General features: G+C 35.9%; 1 protein-coding gene across 1 annotated transcript; it reads right to left on the bottom strand.

Moving 5' to 3' along the window:
- Nucleotides 1-727: 727 nt before the first annotated feature.
- On the bottom strand, nucleotides 728-12,407 carry tmem51b (transmembrane protein 51b). Its single transcript, XM_028002025.1, has 3 exons — nucleotides 12,138-12,407; nucleotides 5,703-6,093; nucleotides 728-2,311 (listed from the first exon to the last, which is right to left on the bottom strand). Exons 2-3 carry the CDS (start codon nucleotides 6,074-6,076, stop codon nucleotides 1,888-1,890), a joined length of 798 nt encoding a protein of 265 aa, XP_027857826.1. The 5' UTR covers nucleotides 6,077-6,093; nucleotides 12,138-12,407; the 3' UTR covers nucleotides 728-1,887.
- Nucleotides 12,408-17,881: the final 5,474 nt, after the last annotated feature.

Raw genomic sequence — 17,881 nt, 5'->3', positions numbered from 1 at the left:
AACTGAATTTTACTGTATTAAAAGTGGGCTGATGTAATATTCTTATAGAAATTAAATGTTTAATTCGCCGCAAGCATAAAAACATCAAAGTTAACAGAAATAAAGCTTCTACTTTAAGCTGTTTTTTACTCATTGAAATAAAATGCTCACTTATTCAGAGCCTATAATTTGAGTTTCACAAAGTTTCAAAATAAAATCCAGAGCAATTTCCTTTAGATTAAATTACATCTGCCGGTGTAAATCCAGCTGTTGTGTGAAACGTCAGAGGAAACAGCAGAGAGGTCGTAGATGAAGGTGGAGAAGATTTCAGCAGGATAAATTTAATAAACATTTTACCAAACCTTCAACATCTTAAGGAGACATTTTAATCCATCGTCTCCAAGGAAAGCATTAATCAGAGGAGCATCAAACATGCTCTGATCACCTGCAATAAACTATGGGCATTTTATAAAACAATATGGTATTTTTACAAGCGTAAGTGGTGGCTGCATCATGCTGCGTGAATGTTTCTGTTCTGCAGAAACTGGTCAGACTTGATTGAGCTAAATATAAAACAAGCCAATAAAACTTGTTTAAGTTTGCAAAAGTATTTAGACAGAAGCAGAGGCTCACAAAAACATAAATCTGCCACAGTTACTTAATTGTATTAACACAATAATCATAATAATTAAAAAAAACATCATTAAATTACTAACCAATGTGAAAAAATGCAATAATAAATTGAAAATCTTTTAAATTAGGTCACTTTTATGCATGAAGATGTGAAAACCGTACAGGTATCGGATTACTGATTTGTTATCTGAATCACAACTATGCAATATTGGAGGGATGTTAATAATAAAAACTACAACAGTAGTTTTAATAATAAAACTACAGCACAAGAACATTGTTTCAACTTTTAAAGTAACATCACTGATCTAAAAAAAATAAAATAAACAAAAATCATTTAACCCCAAGAAGTAGCAGGTATTAAAAGAATTAGGTGCAGCTCTAAACACATTTACTCATTTTAAAACAATATATTTTCACATCAACAGGGAGCTGGATTAGAAAGATTAACATTTCTACCACTAGAGGGCGGAAAAGTAACTAACTTAATCTCAAGTGTGAGGAAAATTTGATTTGTTGGGGGGAAAAAAACCTAAAAATTGAGTAAATTTTACTATTCAAAATTTAACTTTTACTTGAATTTTACATGCAAATAATAAAAAAAAAAATAAAAAATAGAAGTACAACAATGCTTGAGCATAAAAATGGTATCACCATCCATATTTTATTAAATTATGAAACATAAGCTTACAACATAACCAAACCAAACAGAAACTAAAAGGAAAACATTTATTCACCACCATTTTAAAATATTAAAACATATCCGCTTTAAGATTTAAACACTTATATGTATAAAAAACAAGTCAATATCTCAGCAACAAGGTTCAAACGTTATCGAGTTTTTTCATCGCAGTTTTTACATCTCAAACTAAGTGAGTTAAATGTCTGCTGGATAATCTTCCGTTTCCCCCTCTGCACGACGCATGGTTCCATTTTACGAACTGAAGCAACAACATATTTTTGTTAAAAGGCATTTTATGTGAGTAATAAATAAAACTGAAATGCTGTCCTGCTCCGTTACTCTTGCTCTGAAGCATTAACGTGTGATGACAGAGCTGATGAGCCGACCCGAAGCTTCATTGATAAAGCGGAAAGTGTTCTTGTTTCCGGAGTGTGTCTGCCTCCATCATCATCCTGCCCAACCGGCACATCCACCTGCTTCACGGCGCCCTTAAAACAGGCTCTCAGAAACATCACCGCCAGTCCTCAAACTCCATTAGATATTTTCATAGGTTTTAATCAGCCGCAGGCCAATTGGGAAGCCAGCAGGGTGAGCCATTACTGTAATTCAGGCATCTTGTTATCGTACTGCGGGGGCGGCGTGATGGGCTCTATGGTCACTGGGTTCTGCGTGGGGGTGCGGATCTGGAGGCGGAAGTCTTTCAGGTGCAGTTTGTCCGACTTTATCCGTCTTACTCTGAGGGGCTTCAGTAAGCGGCTGGCCCGGCTGGCGCTGCGGGTCGGCAGGCTGGGCTGCGCCGCGATGCCGGACGGCTCGGCAGCAGCGGGCGTCTGGTCGTTCAGAGGGCTGTTCTCTGAGGAGTTGTTAGCAGGCTGGGAATCCTCGTTTTCCACAGCTGCCAGGATGTCTTCGTAGGACGGCAGCTGAGAGGTGCTCTGCCTCAGGTTGCTCTGGCGGACGGGGTAGTTGCCGCTGCCGATGACCTCGTCATAGCTGGGCACGTTGTACGACTCTGGGTCCCTGGAAAGGGATGCAACAGGTTATCCTCAATCAGAAAGCATCATGAGAATAAACAAATACCAGCATATGTTACATTTACAAACCATCTGGATGGAAGGTATTGCTTAAAGGAGACCTATGAAGCTTCCCTGAACAGGTCGGTATTAGGGCTGAAACGATTCCTCGAATGATTCGAGTACCTCGATTATTAAAATTCCTCGTTAAATTATGTAGCGCACCGTGTTAAGGCCGGATCATTATTTGTAGTGGGCAGCGCTCTCACTTCTGCCTATGAGTCGTTGTGAAGTGCTAACATAGCAGCATGGTGTTGAATTGTGCGCCGTTTTGTCAGGGTTTGGGTGAGAAATAAGGATTGCTGAATTTTGCGGTGCGACGGTTGGAGTACGACAGCATTTGTGGCGCCGTCATGGTTTTGGAGCGAATGATAGAAGAGAGAGAGAGAGACCTTATTCCTCAGATAATCGTAAAAAATATTCTATAGAGTACTCCATTACTAACATATTCTTTTACAACAGATGGGTCTATACAAAACATGTTCAGTACGGTTTTCACACAAAATTATTCTTAGATAACGATGATTCAGTCTGGTCAGTTCTGCCTTTTTTGAGCTGTTTTAGGGCCTCCTGTCACTTTAAACCAAATAAACTGCTGCTGGCCACACCCCTAAATCAACATTTACACTGACATAAAAATGGCTGCAAACAGATGCCCAATTACATAACTGTACACCTTTGAAAAGCAAAAGTAGGGCCTCCTGCACAACCAACAAAAATGCAGGAAGTGGTTTCTGGATGTTACATCAACAACAAAACATGTATTTTCCAGCAGCTGTTGTACAGCACATACAGCAGACCAAATGCTTGCTACCTAGCTTGGGTTGCTAGGTAACAAGCTGGGCTTTGCTGGGGCTGCAAGGTGAAGGGAAGTGCTGCTGATTTGTAACTTACCACAAAATTTTCAAAACAGATAATTTTCCAGACACCAAAAAACATTAACTGATTGACAGAAAATGGTTGGTGTATTTTTTTAAGCGTTTGGCTGTTTCTTAGAAGTAAAAAGAAGTATAAAAACGTGCAAAAAGTGAATTTTGCATAATAGCTCCGCTTTAAATGCGTATTGCTTGAATGAAGCCAGATTTTCTTGGCTTTTACTAAAAAGGTATTTACTTTGTTTGGGTGAGGAGAGAAGTTTATGGAGCTCTTGAGTGACAGTTTACTTAAAATTGGCTTCTTGTTGTACAATTGCATCCAAATAAAAGCTGTTAAGTGAAGCAAAACTGAATGTGAAACTTAGAATCAAAGGCTGTATTCAGGTAATCCATAAAAGTCTGTCTGCGAACACTTAAACCTGTAAAAGCTCGTCTCTGATTAAACCACTTGGCCAAACAGCTGAGAGTTCATAAATGATGCTAACAGCTAGTAAAGTGTTGCTAAATGCTAACAGGACTGAACCTGCATGTTGCACGGACAATCTGGTTTATTAATTTATTATTTATTATCATTTTCTGGTTCTGCTTTGCCATGTTCCAACTTCAACCTTTTAGGCTATAATCTAGTGCTGGGCAATAAAACAATTACAATATTTTATCAAGGAACACAAAACAACAACAACAATGATAAAGACAGACTTTAAAATTCAATAAGACTGAATATAAATGGGGACAGATTTTTACAGCATGAAAAAGTGATTTCAAACTTTATGATTTTTCCCCCATTGACACTTTCTGTCCCGCTTCAACAGTCATCAGATCTCTTTATAAGAAATCTTAAGTTTTAAGTCCAAACAAATGATCACATTTAAACCTCATATCATATTTTTGCCAGAAAACAAACATCTTGAAAATGGGAAATATGAATCAATGACAATCAGTCTTCCGGTTGGTTTTCAAAGCAGAAATATGATTATTATAATATTTTTTTTAGAAACGCTTTCTGAATTAACTTAGCCCCACCAATCCCAAAAAACAAAAACAATAAAAAACAACAGGAAGCACAGCCAAATATGGTCAATGGTGATGCATCGGTACCAGACCAGACCCATACTGAAGGCTGTTACTTATCACAGAGAGCAGGGAGTCGACAGCCACACCACGTTGCATCTAGTTGCAATTTTTTGCAAATAATTAACTAATATATTCAATTTTTTCTCTCTGTGTTTGAGCTAAATTAAGGAGGTAACATTTGACTGCAGGCACCATCTGAAAACTTGACTAGCCCTGATCACAATGTGTGCAGCATTAGCTAAAGCTAACCATAGAAGAAGTTACAAAATGATTGAGCTATAGCAGATCGTCTCCGAAAAATCTGACTGCTATATTTCTGCGGTGGCATTAATTGCTCTAAAGTGAAACACAAGTTGATCACGTAGAAAAAGAGACTTGCAGAGTTACTGCAACATAAAATATCTTTGCAACATATCTGCTTTAGGAAATGGGCTAATTATCAGGTCTTCAAAACAAGGACAAAAGTTACCATTATTTTTTAAATGAAAAAATAAGGGTTTTTCTTTTACCACTGAACTGCAGGGATACTGGGATCAAAAGCGTTTAAAACCCTGTATAGGGTGCCGATTTGCTAGATCTCCAAGCCTGAGCATTCAGCCATCATTTCTTCTGAGTTTTTTCTTGTCTTTGGATAAACCTCCAAATTAATCCTCACTTTATGAAATCAAATCCTGGCATGAGGCTTTACAGTGATTACAGTTGTTTTTGGTGGCCACTGCTCTATGCAGTGATGCCAAAGTTGACCTTTACAGCAGCTGGCTGTAAAGGTCAATAAGCTCGTTTACATGTTTTACATTTATTTTTACACATTTCACATTTAAAAAAAATTTCATGTGCTCTTAAAAGTCAGGTTATAAAAGAGAAACCTCAACCAACCAGCTCTTCATTAGTTTCTGATTAGAAATGACTTCATGATTCGTGGTATTTGATTTAAAAAATAAATAAATTACATGTATATTTTTGGATTTTATCAAAAAATATTTAATAAAAATATTTTGGTTTTACCAGGATATATTTTTAAAAAGTTGCACAAATAGAAAATGTTTTTGGCTGGTATTTGTTCCATAACGACTCTTCCGGTTTTCACATTTCAGCCTCATGATCTGCATTTGTGGCAGCAGGGGGCGCTACAATCACAAGATATGGACATCAACAATTTGCATATCCTAGAATAATGGCCTCAGCGATCTTTTTTTTTTTTTGCCAAAAGTGATTTTTTTATGTTTTTTAAAGAAGGCGGTGGTGATTTTTTTTTTTTTTTTCCCCAAAATCAGTTTTTGTAAAAGGGTTTTTAAAAAAAAAAGATTTCTTAGGAATGTGACAATATTATGCTGTTAAGTTTATCTATTAAAACATTTAAGAGCAGAGCAGACAGCTGTCGTCACTCACTGCTGTTCCTCTCCTGCGGCCTGGTCCACGAAGCCGCTTGCTGCTCTCGCTGGCTGGGCGTTTTGGCTCTGACCTCTCCTCTTGCTCCTCAAACCGAGGCAAACAGACAGCAGCAGCATGACCACTCCCACTCCGACCAGAACCAGAGCTATTGGTGAGATGTTTTGTAGGCCATGTTGTGTAGGGCCCACAGTACTGTTTCCAGTTGGAGACTTATCTTCTGGAATCATAGTCCAGACAATCATAACGACCCCCAGGGCAACGAGTCCCACTCCCAGGGCGCACAGCGCATAGTGGGCCCCTGATCCTCTGGACTCGGACCTGGCTCTGTTGGGCCGGTTGTTGGCCCCACATATATTTCGACTGGAACACATACTGGCCGGACAAACCGCTGCAACCAAACAGAAGACAAGTTGTTTTAATGACACTGATCATAAAAGTTTCTACTGTTTTACTCTTTATCTTATAATGTAGATAATAAAATGTTTTTGTATTAAGGCTGTAACTATTATTATAGTAGATTATTCTACCAATGAATCCATAAATCAGGTTTTTTAAAAACCGACACATTCTGCGGATTTATTTAACCTCTTAAGATTATTTGTGACAATATCAGAAATGCATATATTCTATTATTATTTGAGAATAATGCATAAAAGTAATATGCATTATTATTTGTAAAATACACAAATAATTAAATTCCTCTTTAAAATGTGAAAATAAACATGTTATTGCCTAAAATTTAATGCTTTAGCATTCCTTCAGTGAAAGTTTGACCATTTGTAGCAAAGGATGCATCTGCGGCTAAAAAACCTTTTCTAGCATTTTAAAATATCTTTTCTTCTTGACTAATAATAAGTACAATTTAGAGCTGATCTCAACGAATAATTTGTTAGGAATAGATTTTTTTTAAATACAACATTTAAACAAGGTGAAGCTAAAGCTACGTGACTAGAGGACTTCTACGTGCTACATGCTAGAAAAATACCAGAAACTTCCCTATTGCTTACCACTGCTGTAGGAGCACAAATCGAGTTTGTCAGTAATTATAAATATCTTGGTTTTATTCTAGATAATGAACTCTCTTCTAAAAATCACATAGCAAATCTACTACGGACATTGAAAATGAAAATTGGGTGTTATTATCGAAATGGATCTTGTTTTACACTCAAAGCTAGAAGAAAATTGGTAGCAGCGACATTCCTGCCACTTTTGGATTATGGAGATGTTTTATATATGAATGCTTCAACCAAATGTCTTCAATCATTAAATACTGTGTATCATTGCGCTTTAAGATTTATAACCGGTAGTAGACGTCTGACACATCATTGTGATTTGTACGCAAAAACTGAATGGCCTCCTTTAAGTGTACGGAGAAACAATCATTTAATGATCCTGATATATAAATCTCTACTCAGTCTAACGCCTGCATATTTATCCACTCTCCTACATAGAACTGTCAGTTCTCGTTCTCTTCGCTCCAATAACATTATTCTTCTGCATGTCTCGCGCTTTCGAACTGAAAAAGGGAAGCAGGTATTCAGTGTTTTGCCCCCACAGCGTGGAATCAGTTGCAGTCTGAACTTAAGATGTCGGAAATGATTTCACTGGTCTTATTTCAAGCAGTTCTTAAAGCTAGGCAACAAGATTCTATGAAACAGTGTCATCGTTTTTAAATTGTTCTTATTGTTTTATACTTGTGCATATGTATTAATTGTTTTTATCTTGTAACCAGGTTGTTATGTATTGCAAATTTTTTGCTCAGGTTCCTCTTGAAAATGAGATCTAGATCTCAACGGGGTTTACCTGATTAAATAAAGGAATATATAGTATATACGTAGAATATATTTACAGATAAAGAAAGTTTTATTAAATCTAAAATGAAAAATGTATATATTTTTGTACAGCTTTGGTCTACTTACTACTGAATATGTTGTTCTTTCAGCAACTGGCCTTTTTTGAGTCTATATTCTCCAGTTACTAATTAATCGATTACTAAATTAGTTGAATGTACTTCAATAATCGATTCATTGTGATTGATCCGATTGTTTCAGCCCTAGAGGTAAGTGTGGTGTGTTGCGCTGTGAATACGCTCTGATAACACTTCAAAGTAGGTTTTCTTCCTCAATTTCACCTCCTATGAAGCAATCTGGGTATCTATAATTACTGTGTAGTAGTTCTGCTGTTTAAAGCAGGAATGGTGTTCGGACGGCTGCATTTTTCAGGAGTGAGTGTGCATGAGAACGAGCTGGAGACGTGAGGTGGAAGTTCGCAGGCTGGCAGTGCAGGTCCAAACATGACAAGCACCAGCTGGAGAGACGGAGAGGAACGAAACTCAAAGAATGACACACTGGCTTTCTCTGTAAGAACAATAATATCTAACATATGCCGGAATAATTAAATCAATGACAGGCAAACCACAACTTAAACTTAGTTAAATTAATGTGTTAGAAATCTGGCTTGTAATACAATGTTAATCTACAAAAAAAGAGGATTAATATCTATCACAATATCCATCTAGGGCTGGACATTAAGTCTGAAAAACTTATCACGATTTAAGCATTTCATATCAGTCGATTTCACAAATTATTAATAAGTTTTTTTTTTAAGTATCTGAAATTCTGATGAACTGGTGATGTGAACCTTCCTGTTTTATCCACAGTCTTCACTACACAATGTTGTTTTCTTATTTTTCAACGGTTTTGAGGCAGAGTGGTGAAATCTTTAACTGCTGCTGCGGCGGTTACGACAGGCTGTTGCTAAGTAACCAGACAGTGAGTTGCCAGGTAACCAAAAAGTGAGCGAGTTAGTCGATGATACAAACTTTGCTAAGCAACTCATGAGAAGTTCCCAGAATGCTGTTCGGTACTGGATCAGAGTAAAGTAAAACTATTTAGCTTTCTATAAATTGATATTAATCACATATCTATTGCAATATATTAAATTTTTTAAAAATCAAAATCAAATCAAATTTTATTTGTATAGAACATTTCAGCAGCAAGGCATTTCAAAGTGCTTTACATCATTTCAAACACAGAAACACAATGCAACATAGAATCAACAATCAAAACATTACATTAAGTCAAGTTCCATCAATAAATTCCATAATTGATTACGTTTCAAATACAATCCTAAACAGGTGGGTTTTTAGTCTAGATTTAAAGGAACTCAGTGTTTCAGCTGTTTTACAGTTTTCTGAAAGTTTGTTCCAAATTTGTGGTGCATAGATGCTGAAAGCTGCTTCTCCTCGTTTGGTTCTGGTTCTGGGGATGCAGAGCAGATCAGAACCAGAACCTGAGAGGTCTGGAAGGTTCATACAATAACAGCAGATATTTAATGTATTGTGGTGCTAAGCCGTTCAGTGATTTGTAAACTAACAACAGTATTTTAAAGTCTATTCTTTGAGCTACAGGGAGCCAGTGGAGGGACTTTAGAACTGGTGTTATGGTCTCTATCTTCCTGGTTTTAGTGAGAACGCGAGCAGCAGCATTCTGGATCAGCTGCAGCTGTTTGATTGATTTATTGGACAGACCTGTGAAGACGCTGTTGCAATAATCAATACGACTGAAGATGAACGCATGGATGAGTTTCTCTAGATCTGGCTGGGACATTAGTCCTTTAATCCTGGAAATGTTCTTCAGGTGATAGAAGGCCGACTTTGTAACTGTCTTTATGTGGCTCTGGAGGTTCAGGTCAGAGTCCATCACTACTCCCAGGTTTCGGGCCTGATAGCTGGTTTTCAGTTTTCCTTTTAAACAGGAAAAAAATTTAAAAAAAATCTTGGCTCTGCATAATTTCTGTTTTACGGCAAGTTTCTTTTCTCCTGAACGTGAAAAAAACACAGATATCCATCATCACATCAACAGGAACACAAAGATAATTTAATTTAATTTAATTTATCCAGGCTCAATGCGCATCCAACAAACTGGATCATCCAAGGTTAATTCACGTAAATCAAAACAAAAGAAAGTGGAGTCATTTTCGAAGACCTTTTTATGCTTATTTCTATCCATTTAAATTATTATAGTTTACAAATAATAAAAAACAAAATGTCTGACATGTCTCCTGAACTAGAGACAATGTTACAAATATCTTAATCCGACAAAGGATGCTAAAGGACTGGAAAGGTCAAAGGTCATCTTTTCTGATCAAAGTTTCTATTTTATATGTAAATCTGAGGTAAGAGTGAGTGGAGGAAGAACGTTGGTCCCATCAGTTTTATCGAGTAAAAGTCAGTGCTGCAAGCTTCCTTCTGCTGACCAGCTTTATGGAAATGCAGGATTCATATTCCAGCTGCTGTTGCATCCAGAATGGGAGCTTCCTGAAAGCCCGGTTAAAACCGCGGCGCCGCCGGCCCAAATGCTGCTCTCCTCGACTTGTAACGGGAGCAGAAACCACTGTCTGCATTTTACTACAATACTTTTAGTACTGGGGAAAAAAACAAACTTATGGAGAACAAGTTATTATATCTCACTACTGCTAAGATGTATTAAGTTTGATTTTGTCTTAATCACTAGTTATTATACAGTGATTTTTAGAAAACTTTTTATATAAACTTTATAAAGATGTAGTTTAATATTAAATAAATGGTATAAATTGTTTATTTTTTTAATAGTTGTGTCATTTTTCTAGTCTTTTAAAAAGATTTTGTTAATTTTTTTGTGAATCCCTTAGTTTTATGGCATTTTTTAAATTTTATACCTTAGTGCAGGGGATTCCTGTTTTTTAAGGTTTTAATTTAGTATTTTATTTTATTGGTAGTTTTTAAAGGGCGTAAATTGTCATAACCTTCAAATTGATGAATAAGAGGGAGAAGATTCAAACGAGGTAAATCTTTGGAGTCGTTCCAGCAGCTTCTCTTATAAATTGTGGAGACGTTTTTACATGATGAAAGAAGTTCTGAAAACCCACAACTTGAAGCTGTCATTGAACTAACGGTTTACTTCGCTGGATAGAAGACAATTTTAAGGCTTCTTGTACTTTTTTTACGTTCATAATATGTTTAAACATTAGGCGTTATATCAAGTCATAATGGTTAACATGCACAATGTTTTCTACTTTATAATATTGAAGTTTTTGTGAAATTCTAATTTTTTTATAGTTTATATAAGGACATAAATACTCGCGTCTAATATTTATTTGGTTTAGAAGCTAATCAGCATTTTTAACTCCTGTGTTTTATAACTTAATTACGTCAAAAGGCTTTGAAAAAGCCTCCAGTGAAGGTTATTTCTTTACTGGTAGGTCATTTTTTTTTTATCAGTTTGACCATCCTTTAAGGTTATGTCATTGAGGTAAAGTTCACCGAGTTACACATCAAACTGAAACTCATATATATGTAAATACATATCTGTCACAATAACTTCTGCTGGGAGAAATATTGTCCCTATTGTTATTGCGATAAACAATAACGTTATTTTGAGACCATGTTCAAGTGATATAATGATAATGGCATAATAATGCAATAACACATTCTCAAAGCTCAATAAACTTTAAGTTATAATAAACCTTTAGAACTAATTGTAAAACATTTTAAATATTCAAACTAAAAACATAAATAAAACAAATTATGAAGTGTCAGTCATTCAAAAGAAGGACTAGTTGATTAAAAACAAATTATATATGCACACACTCTACTAGTAATATACCAGCTGCAGATTTACACCCACAGTTTGTGCTAAATGAGACTTTTCGCTTGTACTCTTTGTTATTAAATTATGTATTTGAATTAACTATTTTGAGAATTGGCACACAACACATTTTTGTCTGACTGGTCGCACCATTTTAAAACGTTAAATCATCTGCTAGATAAAAAGAAAATCTGTCCTTTTAACAGATTTTTAACCTTTTACTCTTCAGTAATTTCTTAATTCAGATTAAGCACATAACTTATTCCGGATTTAATTTCCCTTTGAAAGTACCGAGTGTCCTACAGTTTAATGAATGAAAAACACCTGACTTTGCCATTTTATTATCCCATTTTCAGACATGTGGTTTACCGGCAGCAGTCAAACTAAAGTAGCCCACCCATCTGTCCATCTTTGTCCGGTTTTATTACCCACCAGGTTCTGGTTGTTTGCTTCCAGGCCTGTTTGACAGCGTGCATGGGCGTGACCTGTTCGACATTAGTCAGTTTCCAACCTTTAAAAAAAACCCTCGTCTATACTGCAATTAAGTTTTAACTCAATTCAGGGTCATTAGGGTGAAACATTAACAGCTGCAGGTGCAGAGAAGAGATAATGTGAAGGAAAGTGAGCGGCTGCTGCTTCCATTCCTGTCAAGTAGGAAGGGAGAACCTGTCGCACCTGAACAAAAACACTTTATAACAACACAAATCTAATTGGGCGACTCTTTACAGCGAAAGGACGCTTTAAAACCTGAGCAGAGTACAAAGTCCTCCCGGTTTTATTCTGTCAAAGTTTGAAGCGGCCTTACCTTTTCACCGCTCACCGCCCAAGGACTTCCCTCTTCATCGGGGAGTCACCTGAGTCCCGCAGGTGTTTTTTCAGGAAGACCAAATCACAAATCGGAAAGAAAAATAATAAATAAAATAAAAGACAACACAAACGCCACTACTCAAACCCACTTGTTGCGTTATGAAATTCCCGATGAATATTCCTGCTGTTCCCCCCTGAAGGGACAAACGCGACGGGGGGGCGACGGAGGGGAACTTTGAACGAGCTGCGGCCGCAGTGACGCCTCAGCTCCGCCCGGTCCTAGTGCCACTCCCGTTAATGTGCTGTGTGGGGAAAAAACTAAAAACGCCGCAAAATAGCACAAACAGTGGTACTGAAGAGGATCCGGGCCACAGAAAAAATGTAATTTAATTAAATTCTAACTTTTTTTCTGAAAATTCTGACTTTTTTAATGAGAATTCTCACTTTAAACTCAAAATTCTGACTTTAGTCTTCTGAGATCAAAAGTAGTTTTTTAAAGAAAAAAAGCAAATTGAGAGATCAAAGACAGAATTCTGAGATCAAAGACAGAATTCTGAGATCAAAGACAGAATTCTGAGATCAAAGACAGAATTCTGAGATTAAAGACAGAAATGTTTTCTTGTGACCCTCATCCTTTTTCTGTACTGTTGTGAAGTGTTTACGTTTCAGTTTAAAGCTAAACACAGAAGATCTTTGATATAGACTTAACTTTCTTATATTTTACATATGAAAAATGGCCCATTTAAAGTGTGTATTTTTGTCTCACTGTTTTTAGTAAACACACACTCCCTGACCTGAACGCCTTTGCCAGCATGTCTTTGTTTTTGTCTTGCTATATGTTCCACATCCTACCCAATGATGTCTTTTCATCCTACTTACCAGTTATTATTTAGAAACTGTGGCGTACTCACTTTCAAACCAGAAAAGGAATTAGATTAATCACTCTCTAGCTTAATTTCTTTAAGAAACTGTAAAGTACTCACTATTTAGACCAATATTCTTCTTCTTGGATAAATTTTTAGATTATTATGCAGAGAGGCACCTGTTCTTCCAACCCAGAAATGGAATTAGACTGCAGGATACTTACCTATCAACCCTGAACATTTAGATCTAAAGAATCTAATGTTGATACTTTAGATCAACATTAGATTCCTTTTCTTCTTTTGCTCTTTCCTTTGGTTTGTTATTTTGTTTGTATTTCTTTTTAATTCATGTAAAGCAACACATGCCTTGTTGCTGAAAATGTGCTATATAAATTAAATTACCTTCCCTTATGCGTTATGTTCATTGGTGAATTTTGATATAAATGCCTTTAGGCCACATTATTTACAACCCTCCATAGGGTTAACATTGTAATAAAAGTTACTATACATTGCAGGTGTCAAATGATGCTAAAGTTAGAGTCTGAATCACAACTTCAGATTAACGTTAAAGATGATTTATTAATTTTAATTGTTTTATTTTACTAGAAAGTCAGCAATGAAATTAAAATTTTATTTTTAAGGGAGACTGGATAACCAGTGATAGGCAGCAGCTTAAAAAAGGCTGATTTTGTGTATTTTTTAGTTGTTTTGACAACATTTATTAATCTTTTGTTTATAATCTGTAATTTTTAGATTGGTCACATTTTGTGTAAAATGAAACATTTGTTTTATTCTTAAACAAACACAACATTCAGTGCTATACTTGCCCCAGCTCCATCCTTCACTTAAGAAAAATAACCAAATGCAGACTTGATTATATTACACTAGCTGTAATTCTTTCATTGAATCCAATGAATTTGGGTTCTTTGTATTTGTTGCAGAGTGAGTTTCATCATGAGAAAGGTTGTTTAGTTGTGTGTGGAATATAAACTCAGCTCTGACTCAAGAAAAGCTAAAAGTAGTTCAGGGTTAAAATCTGATCTACAACACTGACAGGATGGCACTTTTACATTTATTGTCCCAAAAACCTCAAAACAACCTTTTTTTGTTGCTAGCTTGGTTTTAATTATAAACCTTCCAGAACCAGGTAAAAAATCTTTACCAACCAATATATAAACAGAAAATACAACTAAAAACTCGAGTTCAATAAAACTTTAGAAGCATTGAAAACCAGCAGAGTTACAACTAAGTTAATTTTAGAAACGTTTGCTGCCTTTCTCAAGCTGAATCTGTCAACTAACTACTAAGACAAGATAAATTTTAGACAAGACAAAACCAAACCCTGTAAATTCTAGACACTAACAGGTATCATAGAATTGCACAAAAATCTGTGAGGGACGACGGAGTCCCAGAGCGAAATTCTGTGTGTGATTGTAGGATGTGAGTGGGAATAAAAACATCAGCAGGTATTTTGCTCCATATAACACAGTAGGAGTGTAACAGGTAAACCTTTATGGATGCAAACTCGACTAAAAACCCAAATATTTAGGATTGTATTTGAAAAGTAATCAATTACAAATTTATTGATGGAATCTGACTTAATGTCGTGTTTTGATTGTTGATTCTATGTTGCATTGTGTTTCTGTGTTTGATATTAAAGCACTTTGAAATGCCTTGCTGCTGAAATGTGCTATACAAATAAAATTTGATTGATTGATTGATTGATTGATTGATTGATTGATAAATGCTGCTGTCTATGAACCAATGGGTGACAAATATGGGTGGCGACAGCGCGACCACCAGCTGCGCTCTATTTCCCGCAAATTAGGATTTTTAAAGGAAAGGTGCTCACGGCTTCATGCGTCCGATTTATTTTGTGCGCCGCACTTTTCTAAATTTAGTGTGAAAACTGCGCAATCTTTTATGCATGAGGCCCCAGATCACAATGCGAAAGTTTGGGATGTGGTGGTTTGAGATTTAAATCACATACCTGCAGGTTACAAGTCTAAAGAATCAAGTTTGTTTTATAGAAAATTTAAAGCATTTGTCTATTAAAACCTGTGTTAGATTTACACATGTTGTAAACATGTACCACGCCAACATTTAGTTTTTACATCCACTGTTAGTGGAGTTGTTGCATCATGTACGAAATATGCAGAGCTGTTGACAGTTTGGAGAGGACTATTAAAGACATAGTTCATGTTAATCTGTGTGTAAAAAAAATCATACAATGTGAAATCCTTCCCTCTTATCCCTCTGAACAGGCTCGAACTCGTCCGATCTTCCCGCTTAAACAGTTTTTGCTTTGTGACCGGAGGCGACGCCTCGATTCTGGCAGCCAAACCGGTTCTGTAGAACATGAGGGGGCAGCGTGGGCTGAGAACATTTCATATTTTCACAAATATGCAAGCAAAATCCAACTCTGCAACCGATTTATTCATAAAACAACAGTATTTATTTTATTAAGGATGTAAAGAACATTCAGGTTTATACATTATAATTTTTATAACCAAACAATTGTGAAATTTATCAAATGGCAAACATCAAATTCAGAGAGAAAATTTTATTATAATTTACATTTGTGCAAAAACACAATAATCTTTACTGGATAAGAGCAATGAGAAGGCGGACTAGATTTAGAAAAAAAGACTGTAATATTACATTATGTAAAAATATATCACTGATATCTCTATACTTTGCATCAAAGGAGCCTGAAGGTCTTGATCAATAGTTTTTCTTTAATCTTTGGCTTCATTCATATTCATGTTCTACGAAGTCCTCTAGGTGAACATCACATGATACTAATATTTACTTATAAACTGAGGAAAGTGGGTAAAGTACACTGTGCTGACTCAGCAGAACGCTGATTTCCACACCCTTGATCTCGATGTTGGAGATGTGCACTATTCAAAACAGCAGCATGTAAAATTGAATTGAATTTCCTTCAATATTGTAATTTTAGGCACATATTACAAAGAATATTACAGTCAAATTTAAAAGTTGTGTTATTTTTAACCAACATGCTGGTTCGTCCCTTTAGATTAAAAGTCTTCAGTCTTATAGCAGCCAAAGTCCAAAGAAAAACATTGAAAGACCTACAGAAAGGCGTCCTGAAAATGCTTCGTAGTATTTTCATTGATAAATACTTGCTTAGTATTAAGAACGTATTTATAATAATATGTTAACACTTCATTGTCATCCATTTTGTTTTTACTTTGCAGATTTTAGTGTTGCATTTGATAGATTTGGATCAGATCGTTTTAATTTTTTATTAGCTTTTTAATGTGTCTGTTTTTAAAGTTTGATTGTAGAACCTTTAGTTTTGAATATTTACGTCTTCTAATTCTGATTAAGTTTAAATTGTCATTTGATTTGAGTTCTTATAAAGCACACAAAAAAAATGCTTTAGCTAATCACACCAAAGCGTTTTGATTTTAATTATCTTCTGTCCATTCATGGGGAATGTTGTTGCTATTTTTTATGTTTGAAAAATCTAAGCACAAAACAAAATAAAATAAGGAAAATAGTACAGATGTAGATGATAAAATGTGGCTCTTGATTAATTGATTGCGGTGCTATGCTGTTTGAGACAATTACAATTCAAATTCTACTTATGCTTTTTGGATTTAACCCAATTTTATAGAAAATATATCATAAGAAGTTTATGCTTGAGGGATTGTTGCTTTGACAACCTTTGTGCATTTACATCAACAAGATAATTTGAAACCTATGTGGACTGAAATATTCCAGTTTGGTAAACTTATTAACTAAATAACAAAGAGCATAATCCATGTCATCAGGGTTTTGGCCTGCTCTGCAGTTTACGTTCTGGTTTCGGTCAATTTTTATGTAAACATTTACATCAGTTTCTGAAGCTATTCAGTTATTTGTCACACTAGACATGCTTACGGTTAATGAAATACTGGATCATAAAGGTTACTAATCATTAACAGTAATGCTCTGAGCAGCAGCAATATTTAAAACTAGTCACTACTCTATCTGGGGCGAATATCTACCAAAACGGTCAACAAATGACCAGACTGTAAACACACGCCTACTCTTTTTCTTTCTTTTTTTTAAAGTTGCCATGTCCTTCACCTCAAGGGTTGAAAAGACCTTCCTTATTGTGGTTTGAATTAAATTAATGCATTTTGGGTTCTTACGTTCACACTGCAGCCTGAAGTGACCCAATTCCGATTTTTTAAAATCAAATCGTTTGTTTGTTGTTTTTTTTTTTTGCTTTTTTGGTGCGGTGGTCGTTCACACTTCAAATATATACCACCTGTATCTCAGATCTCAACTGCAAACGACCTAAAAGTGTCCCGGATGCGCAGTAGGGGGCGCAATAACATCACACATAGATGCAACATGGATGCTGATGGTGGAGCACAGTTTACATATTAAAGTTGTCCGATCGGAACCAGCACATTCACAACTTAGTCCTCATTAATCCTCGTCCGCCATGGTTGTTGTTTTTTCCTATCAATCGAGTATCAATGACATTCAGGTCACATGATGTGAACTGCAAATGAAAGTGCGCCGCTTGCGCAGTAGAGGGCCCAATGACGTCACACATAGCGTGCTCAGTGTTTGCGGAAGTAAACGTGTACGCTAACGGTGGAGCATAACTTACGATTTTAAAGTTGTTAAAATCTTGAACCTTACATCTGAAACCGACCGGAGCCATCATGTTAACAACTTAATCCTCATTATTGTCTGCCAAAGCCAAAGTTGTTGTTTTTTTCTCCCTTCTGGCGCGTATCATGTCGCAGAATAGTGACGTTTGTGGATGACGTTCAGATTCAGGTCACATTTAAAAAGCTAATCGGAAATCCAAGTGGCCTGAGAAGTATTAAAAAAATCCGATCTGTGTTGTTAA

Source organism: Xiphophorus couchianus, chromosome 20, assembly GCF_001444195.1.
Source record: "Xiphophorus couchianus chromosome 20, X_couchianus-1.0, whole genome shotgun sequence".
NCBI classification, from domain to species: Eukaryota; Metazoa; Chordata; class Actinopteri; order Cyprinodontiformes; family Poeciliidae; genus Xiphophorus; species Xiphophorus couchianus.
Note: the sequence above shows the minus strand (reverse complement) of the source record. Positions and strands in the feature narration are given on the sequence as shown.

Bases quoted from the DNA above. Each gene is read 5' to 3' on its own strand.
- tmem51b (XM_028002025.1), bottom strand. From the start codon at position 6,076: ATGTGTTCCAGTCGAAATATATGTGGGGCCAACAACCGGCCCAACAGA. The intron at 2,312-5,702 runs GTGAGTGACGAC...ATCCCTTTCCAG, and splicing joins GCCGCAGGAGAGGAACAGCA to GGACCCAGAGTCGTACAACG.